A 12,689-nucleotide genomic window follows, 5' to 3' on the forward strand; every position below is an offset into this window, starting at 1 on the left:
ACAACCGTTGCCGCCACACCAATAACAATCACACTTGTTGTGACTTTGACTTCCTCTTCACAACTTTGAATGTTAGCGTGACTGAAACTTGTGTACTAAGTTAGTTGTGGACAAAGTTTCCAGCAAAAGTTAACTGTGCTTAACTGTGAACCTGCTGCCAATAGTGTCTTATTCTGATCTTTTTGAGATCCTCATTAATTTAATAAAATTGAGATTTTTTGTCTGATAAACTCAACGTTGTCATTTTATTGACTAAAACATATGTGTGCCCACTGAAGCATTTGGGTTGGTATTCACATCTTCAATGCTCTAACACACTTTCTCATATTGCAGTCCTAAGAGGAGGACTTTAAGCACCAGAAGTATTTATGGTAATGCTGCTTTGCATTACTGTTTGCTGTGTAAATTTTGGACTACTCATGTACCTCATGTAAACACATGGACTCTATAAACTGAGAATCAAATGCTTCGTAACTAATGATCCTAAATGGGTTTTGAAGGACAGTGATTCACAAAACTGTTCAGCATAAAATATATATATATATATATATATATATATATATATATATATATATATATATATATATATATATATATATACTGTATGTGTGTGTGTGTGTGCGTGTGCGTGCGTGTGTGTTTGTCTGTTCCAACAACATTTCTCGGAAATCAAATTAGTGACCCACCTATTTTTAAATGTGCCACCGGGATAACTATAAAAGTACATGAACTGTTTATGCCTATCTTAAGCAAAATGGTCTTGAATGTCCTTTGTTGGCATCCACATGGGTTTAGCATTTGTTTTAACTAATGGGATACGCCATTGGCAAAAGAGCGATGTATAAAATATGTTCACATATTGCTGTGTTATAAGTAAATATGCCAAAACAGGAACCGTGGTTCACCATTAGTTTTTTTTTTTTTTCAATGTGATTCTCAGCTTCCAAACCATTGTGTTTATGCAAACAAGTAGATAAAAAGTAGACCCTTTTTTTCCAAGTGGTTGTGTATGAAGGGCTCAAACATTCCCATTAAATCACAACTAGAATTATCCTTCTCGATGAGCAGCTCGTGGTTTCCTTGTATGCTCTTTTGGACAAAACAATGCTCGCTGCTGAGGTTTGATGGACAGCACCGGGCTTGAAGTTGAGTAGCTTTGTGGTTATGACATCATATCCTCTGCATGAGGTCCTACAGACCCAAGCTTCCCGTTTGGCTCTGCATGAAGCTTGAGGTTGTGTAAATAACACAGGAGTTGTAAGTGAGCGTGGACTACTTGGCCCTATAACACGCACTTAATGCAATAAAGTGTCAAATCACCCGCCAGTAATATTTAAGTCCCCACGCTTATAGCCAAGGGAGCGTTTACCTCCGAAAGCCCGTGCTATTTTTCTTTAATTTCAAACGATGCGTTGCGTTTGACCTTAGACTCTCATTCTTCCTGGCTGTGAGGGGCTCTAATTGAAGCCGAGCCAGGAGGCGCTCCCCTCCGGTCACGTGGGCCGAATTAAATAATAGTCATTTCATCAAGAAATGCACTGCTACACCCATTGTCTCGTTTATGAGACGTTTTCTCATCCATTTCTTGATGTGAATTGATTTACACACTTTGGTTTGGAAACAATGGCACATTTGTCCAAAATTTACATCCACTTCACCGCTGAAAGATTTGGACTTTGCATAATAAGTTCCCCTCCCATGAGCTTTTCAATTTAAATTCAAATTAAAAACATGCCTTTAAGACATATGAGTATTGGTTGTTAATGTTCTGATTGGAGATGAAATTGTTTTTGCAGGAAAGGGTTGATTCATTAGAGCAGCATGAGTTTATAGTGCGTGATTGTGTTCTGTGAATCTCCATTGTATTTGTGCATTTGAGCGTGCGTTTACGCACCAAAGTCGGAATATTCATAAAAATCAATGCGTGCATTAATTTGAGCACCAGCCTGCGTATATTCATGGGTAGGGACACCAGGCTGGCCTCAGAGCAGCTGGATTTTGCAGGTTTCGCTGTTTTTATGAACGGCATGAATAATTATCCAGGTGTAGCTGCCAACTCGGGGGAGACGTGACAAAGACTGCGTGGTCACGGGCTTCCAAAAAAAAAAAAAATCCACTGAACTCACAGCAAAACCCGCACTCGCATCCACTTTTTTTTCCAAGTTGATTTTTCTTTCTACCTAAATCACCGGCTTTGTTTTCCTTTGCCGCCGTCCACACCATTTCTGTTTGTTTTTCTTCCTTTGCGCATACATTCCTCTGACGCACGTCGGCACAAAATGAACTATTTCATGAGTGGAAGTGATTAAATACGATTGGAGCCGTTTCGACTTAAATTAATGTAATCTGTCAACTATGGGAAAACAAACGCCAGCTTTGGGTCCCGTCACATTACGTGGGTTTGAGTAATTACTGAGAGGTATTTCTTTTTTTTTTCATGTATTAGCTTGCGTAGATGGATTAACAAAGTTCCAGTCTGAGCTGCCTCCTCCTTTTCACCAACACATGCGTTTTCTATTTTCGCCCACCTAGCTACGCCATGGGCCAATCGAATCTGACTGTGGTTGGCCTCATTTTCCATTGGTTAGCCACATCAATGCAAAACACTCTATTGGCTGTTGTAAAGGCTCAGTTTAGTGGACATAAGCAGTTTTAAATTTGGGGTGCAAATAGGACTTTTGTCGTTTCCTGCAGGTTTAATCACATTCATTAAATCTGCATGTGCAATGGTCACATGGTAAATCTGATTGACTATAAATGACACACACTCACACATGGATCAGGATTATTGTGCATGAATAATTCAATATTTGATTCAACACTGGCCACGTGAAAACTTTTGCCTCCTATTTGTGCTCGCCTGGATTCATCTGTTCGTTTCAAAAAACAAGAAAAAAAAAAACTGACCTTCCATCAAATACCAGCAGCTCACTCACTTGACCTTCTTATTTGTCACCCATGTCTACACACATACATACATACACAAGCCATTTGTTTACCTCACCGCTTTTCAGCACTTGTGTACATACGGGCGGCTCCGTCTTATCACTACACTTTCTGTTTCATGTTTATTTCATGACAAAGAGGACCTTTAAAACAAGCCGCGCAATGCAATTTTATCTGCCGGACTGATTGTTAAAGGTTTAGATAGCACTTTTAGAACAGTTAGCAGGCTTGGTGTGCTAGCGGTCTCAGCGTGCACAAAAAGACTTTTTTCACAAAAGCACGCTTCACACAATGAGCCTCTGCCCTGGTGCGCATTCATGCCACTGCTTTATATGTCAAACCTATGGAGCCAACAGCAGTGCTCAGTGATCCTAACGCCCAATGTGAGCTTGTTTTCTTTTTAGTCTCGGCCGTGACATTTACCACCCCAACTCCCTGGAGGCCGCCTGGAATATTACTCCTCCATTACCCCCACCCACCCCCAACAAGCATGTAGTTAAATGTGTTTCATTCATTTTCAAGAGCAGACAAGACTGTTTTTTGGAGACATGGTGGGTGTCAGGGAAGCGAAGATTTTGACCACAGGATTAATCCTGGGGCCTCTTTGGGGGTAGTCAGATAGGAGCGAGGGGTTATTTAAAATTGGGGCAATGAAAAGAAAGGGGCGTAGGCATATATATTATTGGCTTGTAAGTCTTCACTGCAGTTATGGCAGCACATATTGGAAAACTGCTGGCTTAGCGCATGTTATCTTTAATTGGTGTATAAATGTATAAACATCATGGGAGAAACAGACACACAATTATCTTATTGGGTCAAATTTTCAAAAGGATGCATTTTTATTAGTGTGGCTACCATAGTTTGGTCTCCATTCCTTTCCACGGTTCCATTAGTCACAATTTTCTTTTGTTTTGTGTTTTAATAAAACAATAACAAATTGTATAAACCTCTGATAAAAACATTAGTAAATGTTACATAAGGTAATCTTACTTATTGTACTTTGTGACAGGCCAAAAATCACAACAATTTAACACTCGTTGTACATTTGCGTGTCTGGTTCAAGAAATGACCAAATCTGGATTTAACCATACCTTACCTTACTGCGTTTTCAGCTCCGCAACCTGACCGTGCTGGACTTGCGGCACATTTCTGAGCTGAACAATGAGACGGTGATGGAGGTGGTGAGGAAGTGTCACAACCTCAGCTCCCTCAACCTCTGCCTCAACTGGAGCATCAATGACAGGTATGGCAGCCCGTTCTTTGCAGTGGCATGCTGTTATGTGTATGCTGTGTATTTTGGATCATGTCAATGCTGGCATTCAATAATTACTGATAATCGGACCCACACGTAGTAAGCAGTATAAAATATTTATTTCTGAAAAAAAAAGATAAAAAATCTGATGCATATGGGCCCCAGCAAGTACCGTACCGTACCACACCACACATCACCTCAAATCATCATATCAAAGCAAACATAACAAAACAAACAACAAAAGTTGATGTCCAGTAATGTTACAGTTAAACAAGCAAGCAAAAATTTTAAAGGAATTAGCACAGCTATTATACTGTATAAGCCCACAGAGAGTCAAACCTATTACACCTCCATAATAAATCCAATTAAGTAAAATAAATAGAGCCAGAGGATTTTCCCAAATGTTTCTTTCCTTGTAATGACTCATTAGAGAATGTTTTGATTGACAAATAACGTGTGGACAATTTACCAACTGGTGTTGTTTTTTTTTTTTTTTTTTGGTATTTTCTATCAAATGACAGACGTTTGCTGTTTACAAAATATAATTATGTCTTTATCCCCCACAAAAAAAAAAAAAAAGCATGAATATTGGTTATTTGAAGACACGTTTTAGCTTCCAGTCCAGTCGGTGCTTTTATTTGTTCACACACTTGACTAAGCATGTTCTTAACAACGACGCATGGAATGTTCATTTGGCTGAAATTTTTAAATGTACACGCGCGCCAGAAACGTATTGCACTGACACGCGAAAAGGAAGAAGGATCAAAACCCTGATACAATGAAAAATATGAAACAGGTTCGCTGTGTTTCTTTGTCCCTCTGGTCATCTGTCTCCGCTGCTCCCACCATCTGCTTTGGGAGACAGGGGCTGCACACTATTGTAGCAACAAGAGTAAACCATCTCCTCTTTTATTTATCACCCTGTGTTTTATTCATATGTTTCAATTTAATCTATCGATTTGCAGCTACGGTTCTTGCTCCTCCGCCGACTGTGCTCCCTCTCTGGCTCAGGAGTGTGAACACAATATTGAATTTTAACGCGGCGCACATGCTGCAACAGTGTGTACGTGTGTGTATGCGAAATCATTCTTGCATTAACTTTGCAGCAGACATGTGATGGGAATGGGACGGTAATACCCTACCTACCTCCTTTCAATCAACAAAACATGAAGCTTGCTGAAATGCTCGAAAGGATCGCGTGCGCAAACGCGCAGCCGCACACGTGCACGCACGCTCGGCACATTGATGCTGTAATGATATTTACTGAACTGGCCCATGGGCTCAAGGCGTGCGTGTGTCTGACAGGAGCCGTATGGATCACCTGTGGGAATATTGGAATTTGTAGTTGGTTTTGTGGGCATGTGTGTGTGTTTGCGTGGCGTCATGCGGTCTTGCGTGTATTAGCTTTGAGGGAGACTGAGATGGTCAGCCAGCACTGATGAATCGTTCGGCCGCCATCCCCAGAGGAGGAATTTTGAAAAGCCCCTAGTTGTAGGGGAAGTTTACTGTCGGCGCCTCTTGGCCCTTTCTGTGTGTTTATTGTCGTGCATACCTGAACGTGCGTGTAGATTGTGTACATGCTCACTGCTGCTCATGGACTGCAAGCAAATAAAAGCATTCCAGATATAAGATACTTTATGGTTACCCTTTACAGTCACACGGCTTGAAGCATGAATGAGGCGCACACATTTAAATGGTGCGCGCGCGTGTGCGTGTGTATGTGGTCGTGCGTGTGTGTGTGAGAACATGCTGGATTTAGAGGTTCAATAAGTATTAAACCGCTACACCGGATTGTGCTATATATTTTGTGGTGTGTGCTTGCATCATCCCAAAAGTGTGTTACAATTTTCAAATTCAGTCAGGTAATAGTATTTGAGGTAAGGGGGTGTTTTTTTCCCACTTTTCTCTTGCCAGTGCAGTCAGGTCTGCAAAGTTTCATCATGCGTGTGTGATGACACTCCCAACAACAGCTACAGTACTTCTATCAAACACCTTTCAGATACACCTCTGGAACTAAGTTGGACTGACACTTGCATATACAAGAACCGTGCCACATTTTCACCCAGAAACCATACATATGATTTAATTATTTGATAAATATTGATTTTGAAAAGAAAAAAAAAACAGAAATGAATGACAATTACACAGAAATGTGACTATGATTGAATAAAGGAAGTCATTACTATTTATCGATTTCTTTTAACTGGCAAATTGTACTTTAGTAGTCAGACGTTTGGAAACAGTTTCTAATGCACTTGTTTTTTCATTCACTTGTTTATTTATTTATTTTTTTAATGTCCCTGATTTGTAAATTAATACTGCTCTATACAACTTAAATAGCATATGCCACATTTTTTTCAAATTTTAATTTGTTTTATAAAACAGTGTAATATCATGACACTTGAACATTTTTTGAATCAACACACATTTACAGAGTATCTTATGGATTTTTAAATTATCTGATGTAAACTTTCCCCGCCTGATAAACAGTACAGGCAAATCAGAAATGACGTCTTCGAGCCACTTTGGAGCCTTTTTAGCCCTACAGTGCGCTGGTGTTTTCAGGTTCTTCTAAATTAGAAAAAAAATGCACCAGTACTTTTCCTGATTCGTTTTGACAATGTTGCTTGCTCAAAACAGTCTTCGGAGTCTGTAAACAACACAGCCCCTCGGTGTGATGACATCACGCACATACAGGCTCAAACAGGGAGAACTGGCCAATGAGCAGACATGGATTGTGTCATTCATGGAATATTGTGTTTATTGAATCTTTTTCCCAGGCCTTTTCATTGAAATTTTTACCAAGGGAATAATCGGAATCATATTAGTCATAGGTGTACTTTTTCTTTAAAAAAAAGCTTTTTTTATAATGACTATCTTTTGTGTCCCAAACACAGGTAAAAATTGGTCAGTCAGCTTCATGACGTGACGGTTTGTGAGCTGTATTGACTTTCGATTGACTCCTGTTCGTTTTCAAGAGGTAATAGCTTGAAGCCCTTAAGGTTTTTTCGGAGCATTTGAATTTAATGTCACTGCAATTCTCCGTAGCCGCTTTAAATGCCTTTAATTTAGACATTTTCTTTACTCTGATCTTCATGCGAATTGCACGTGACCTGGACTCTATCCCAATCCCACTCTATCTGGCCATTTAAAAAGGTGAAAAATGATATATCCTGGAACCTGGCTGTTATCTGGATCCCCACCAAAATGTAATTGTTTGCCGTGGCCCAGTCCGCTAAGTTGTGTTGAGGTTATTCATTTTTTTGTTGCTTTCATATTTCCTCTGGGTAACATTTTATGGGTCACGTACGCGCTAATTTAAGATATGCAAGTTGGGTCCGTCACAAACTTCAGACTTTTGTACTCTACCCAAGAGGTTCCAAACCATTGAAGTGGGTTATCTGTCTCAAGGCTTTTGAGGTCCTCTTTGCCATGGCCGCTGTGACACACGCACACACATTTGTGGGATTGCATACCAACGTCTCTTGCTTGGCGTCACAGTAAAGCCCAAAATGACTCAAGCCCTCTTCACAATAGTCCTCCGAGGGCACAGCAGGGTCAGAAGCAGTGTGAATGCTTCAGTGGGGTGGCAGTTGGCCAGGGGCAGGTAAACAGGCGCAGGAAATGACCCCTTATTTCCAGGATCAATTTGTCCCCTGATAAGAGGCCATTGGAAAGATACAGCGCCGTGGGTGGTAAAGTACTTGGTCATTTTTCTTTTGCTGCCTCTTGGACTTTTTTCCTTTCCCTTCTCTACTTGTCTTTCATTTCATGCCCAAAGAAAAACTGTGTCGCTCTCTGGATCAAACCCATCCTTTTGGCTAACGGTCGCAAATAGCATGCATGTAAGAAAGGGAGAAAAGATGAACAAATCAAGACTTTGTGACCGTCACAGACCAATGGGCAGATTGCAACAGTGGGACGTCAATTTTTGGTCACTGTCATTTCTCGGCGTGAGAGGATACAATGGGCTGCACGCGGGCGGTGTCGGGCGGGCCCGTCATTTTGCGCCATCGTCTCCAGTGGGCCGACGACGTTTTTCAAATTTCACAGTTTGAAAATTGGGAGGGAGCCACGATTAAAGTGGAATAGCTGAATAAATGGCTGTTTTCTTTCTGTTTTTGATGATATGTGTTTTTATCCCATCTTCTCGAGCCTTTGTGTTGTGCACGTAATGGCTTTATTGTTTTTGCTGTTCACATGCTGTTTCTTTTGTGTGTGTTTACAATGGTTTTATTTGTCAAGAGACTTGAATTACTCTGAGATATTAAAATTTGATTTGTACAAATAGCCTTTTATCATTGTTACGTTCCGTGAAACAACAACAGGGACATTTTAAGGATTTTTTTTTTTTTTGCATAGTTGTAATTATTATGATTACTGGATAGATGGATGGTCTTTATTAAAATGCCAAAAGCTTGTGTACCTGTGTGTGCGTGTATTTGAAAGTATAAATCCTTCAAAAGTAAAGAAACTCAAAAGTGGAGTCAGACAGTGTACTGGTTAACTTGCCTTAGTTACATGATGCCAATATTGGACAATTTGAATGTGACTCATTTTCTGGAGGTTGAGGGAAATCACAAGTGCTACATTGTGCTACCTTGTTTCAATATACTCCACAGTCTCCACTTGGTTGCATTGGCCATTGTTTTGCTGCCCTCTTTTTCTCAAATAAACTTGTTTCCTCTGGCACATGGTTACTACAGGAACCGTGTCGTGTTGCTGCTGTTAGTTTGTATTAGAGTCAAAAGGTAACCCAACTGTAAATAAATCTGTGAATGAAGCAAGGATCTTGGACCCACTCGGAATGACGTTTATTCACATTTGACAGCTGAGCACACCGGTTATCTCGTGTACACTCCCGTTCCAAGTCTCGCCATAATGAACACTCATGTCGTAACTTAATACCACTCTTACTGTAACTTTCTACACCAACGATTAGAGCAGAGCTACAGTTCATCAATACATAGCAGTGGAAAAGAGATGTAAAGGAGTTCTTTACTGTATTTATCTCACGGTATTCCTTTTCAGACGGAGTTGTTTACTGTATTTCTATCACGGTATTACTTTTCAGACGAATCATAAAGGTGTTTTTATTGGAAATCTTCTGTAAGCAATAGTTCGTCCGCCATGTTGTCCGTTGCTAAAAAATTCCGGAAGATGCGCATTGTGCAAAATCTGTTCGGCATGGATGTCTTTTTGACGCGTTCAGCCGCACGGAGGTGAAACCAAGCTAACGCTTGAAGACAGGATAAAGGTAATAAAGGTGAAAGATGGATGAGCAAAGTAAAAGACATTATGCATTTTTCAATGTTTGATGGTTTTATTTTTAACTTCAGTCAGATTGTAAAATGCACAACACATTTTTTGTTTAAATCCGAGACATAGATTTGCTATAGTGAAGTCCCCCGTTCTGAGAAATATCTGGCTGAAAATATGATTTTGTTTTTAGAGGTGTTCTACTGTAGTATTTTATTAATGTGATGCCGTGTGAATTGACTGCGGAAACTCAGGATTATAATTTACTCACTCAGTCCAGCTGACTACTTTATTTGAGCTAACCAATACTTGCTGTTGTTTTTTAAACTTGTTTTCTAAATGCCAAGCAAAATGTCAGCCGAGCCCTTACCAGGGACAGACAGACATTTGTCTTCGTCTTGTTACTCCGCCATCTGTCTCTCCAGATTTGAGCAGAGGCGCTGAGGGGCGTTCCCTTGTCCTTGTCACTTCTTTTTTGGAAGCTTCTGAAACTTCTCCTGCATGCATCTGTGATTTCTGCTCCACAATGTTTTGTGCATCTCTTACATCAAAGTCATGGCATGGACCTCCATCACTTACATTATAACTTGTGGTAATGGTTTAATTACTTCTGCCCGAAGTGATACTGCAAATTGGTGGGATGTGTTCTGAGAAGCAATTGTGTTGCTGGGTTGTTAGACATGACGGCAAGACAACACTTGTTCAATGAACCTCATCTTGCCATGTGTTGTTTTCCCACCTTAGTTTCTGGATCTGTTTTATTTTCACACTTCCCATCGGCTCCATTTGCCTTTCTCTGTTCTTTACACTCTTGCTGTCAGGCACACAAACGCTGAAGTGATTATTTTTGGCAGGTATTGTGTGAAGGTGCGCTACGGAAAACACACTGCTGCGGTGCTTAATTTTGAGTAATGGCGGCGTCAGACTCTGATGCCTTACTAAGTATTCAGGATGGAGACACAATAAAGGCGAGCGCTTGAAAGAGCTCGGAAGGCATCTTTTTTTTTTTATTATCCTGCATATTTTAATGCAACAAATCAGCAGTCAAGCTCCATTTTCTTTTAATGGTAATGCTTAAAGTGATAAAGTGAAAATATTTAGACAGTTTTTGTTGAAAAATTAATCAATTGAATTATTATAATTTTCAAACTTGCAAATTAATGTGTTTTTCACGACCAACAGTTTAAATATCATCGTAGGTCTACTTATCATTAAATCATTTTACATGGGGGATGGCCCTCCTCCGGAGGTTGTCATGTTTGTTCTAGCTACGTACAGCTGGAGGAGGAGTGTGAATTGCTGCATTTACCGTAATGCCCCTAAAGCTCCCACGGGTGTATGTGAAAAATTTTACATACTCCCTTTAAGACCTTTTCACATGAACTCATTCAATACCAAAGACGTACAGTATATTTACGTTGTTTAAGATTCTAGCCATTCAATCGCAGGTGTTTTTGTTAAGCTAAAATAGGGTCTAAAAATGGCTAATACAAGGTAATTAAGTGCTAAAGCCTTCAATAAGGTACCTATCTAAGGTAATCATTTATTTTAGTACTTTGTTACCTAAAGTAATGTATATATCAATATATGTTCATTATGAGTATGGTGTGTTGTGGAAGTGGTATTTTTAATTTATCCTACTGTGTTGCTAGGCTTGTATAGAAACATTGCATGGAGAATTTTATAATTATTTTTATTTTTTTAGGCACTTTAACACTAAAGTAGAGTTCACTGGACAGTTCGGTCCTTCATTGCGTGAGTTTGCTCTCTTTACTTTTGCTTCCTCCCACATTCAAAAACATGCACGTTACCTTCACGGCAGGCTCTAAATTTGTTGCTTGCATGCAATTGATTATCAACCAGGCTGTAGTGTAAACTGCCTCGTGCCCAAATAATACAGGGATTGGTTCCAGCTCACACGTGGCCCTAATGAGGGCACGGACTATGAAAGATGGATGAGTGTTTGTTTTGCTCCGTTCTAGCTATACCTATCCATGAGCTATCCCGACCCACTTCCCTTCCATTGTGTACTCTCTATTGTGAATGCCCATCATCATTGCTTTGGTCTTACATTATGAAGCTTCCAAATGCATTGTATGGTTAGACTGCGCATATCACAGCTCTATCACTGACACTGGCCAAGTGCTGTCATCTAACAAAATGATTCAAAAGCTTGACACTAAAAGCCATACTAACCCAATTGGTGACCCATGACACTCAGAATTATTGTCTCAATTTTGTCCAACTACATTTTTCTCCTGAATGTAATTTTACATCATTTCCAGTCTTTGCTCATACCCCCCAACTGTTATTGCTTTGGTTGATCACCAGTGCAACAGAAAATACAAGAAGCTCACAAAGATCAAGATTTAAAAACATGAAGATGCAAAATGTTTTTCCAAAAGGAAGATCACTGCTAAAAGTGATTTTTATTATTAAATTTGCCTGCGTTTATCTCACATTGCTCCTTTTTTGAATGCATTATAGTTTTCATTTATTTCCTTTCTCAAGGTTATTTTTCTGTTAAACAGATTTTTCTCCCAACCGTGGATTTTCTAAAAGTCAATTCCAAAATGTTCCAGTGCGTAATTTTCAACCCAGTATTTCATCTTGGGAGGGGTCTGATTTTCAAGAAAGGCCACAGTTTCGTTTGAATTTTGCCCTCCTGATTTTATTGTTTTGTCAGCGTGGTGTGCAATTTTTTTTTAAACAAGGCCATTATAGTTTCAATTTACCACCCAAAATCAGCAGTGCATGTCTCCCAGTACATCTATTTGAGCATATGTGTAGATGCTCTGGGTTTGGGCCAGACCACAGTAGGCATCTCTCCATGTATATTTCTAGACACTTGCCTGTGAGTGTGTGTGTGTGTGTTTTAAGTACATATGGCCACATGGCTCAGTGTGACTGCCGCCAAGGAGCTTGGCTTGTTTCCTCAACCCTGTGAAAGTTGAGACTGCGTCTATTCACCCTGCAGATGGTCCTATGAGTTAAAAGTGACTGCCGTCGCTTAGAATCAGTATGTCAGTAGGTAAAGCCGCGTTCTCATGAAGCGCTCCAATGGCCAGGAACCACAGCAATGGACTCTATGTGGACATGTATGGTCACCAGGCCCCACTGGAAGGGAAACACCAAGCCTCAAAATTAGTTTCCCAGCCATTTGTGAGACGAGATGTGCTTTATCTGTTTCATGTCCATTCTGCAACAGATATCACACACACAGCATGCGCTC

General features: G+C 40.1%; 1 protein-coding gene across 2 annotated transcripts in view; it reads left to right on the forward strand.

The window, feature by feature from the left end:
- fbxl17 (F-box and leucine-rich repeat protein 17) overlaps positions 1-12,689 on the forward strand; it is a 228,036-nt gene that overhangs the window by 88,515 nt on the left and 126,832 nt on the right. For both annotated transcript variants that reach the window (XM_088426701.1, XM_088426702.1), the window contains exon 8: positions 4,059-4,189. In XM_088426701.1, the coding sequence (XP_088282827.1) occupies positions 4,059-4,189 (131 nt within the window). The remainder of the gene's footprint in view (positions 1-4,058; positions 4,190-12,689) is intronic.

The sequence above is a fragment of the Hippichthys cyanospilos genome, chromosome 1, assembly GCF_059441005.1.
Source record: "Hippichthys cyanospilos isolate Australia breed blue-spotted pipefish chromosome 1, RoL_Hcya_1.0, whole genome shotgun sequence".
Lineage (NCBI taxonomy): Eukaryota > Metazoa > Chordata > Actinopteri > Syngnathiformes > Syngnathidae > Hippichthys > Hippichthys cyanospilos.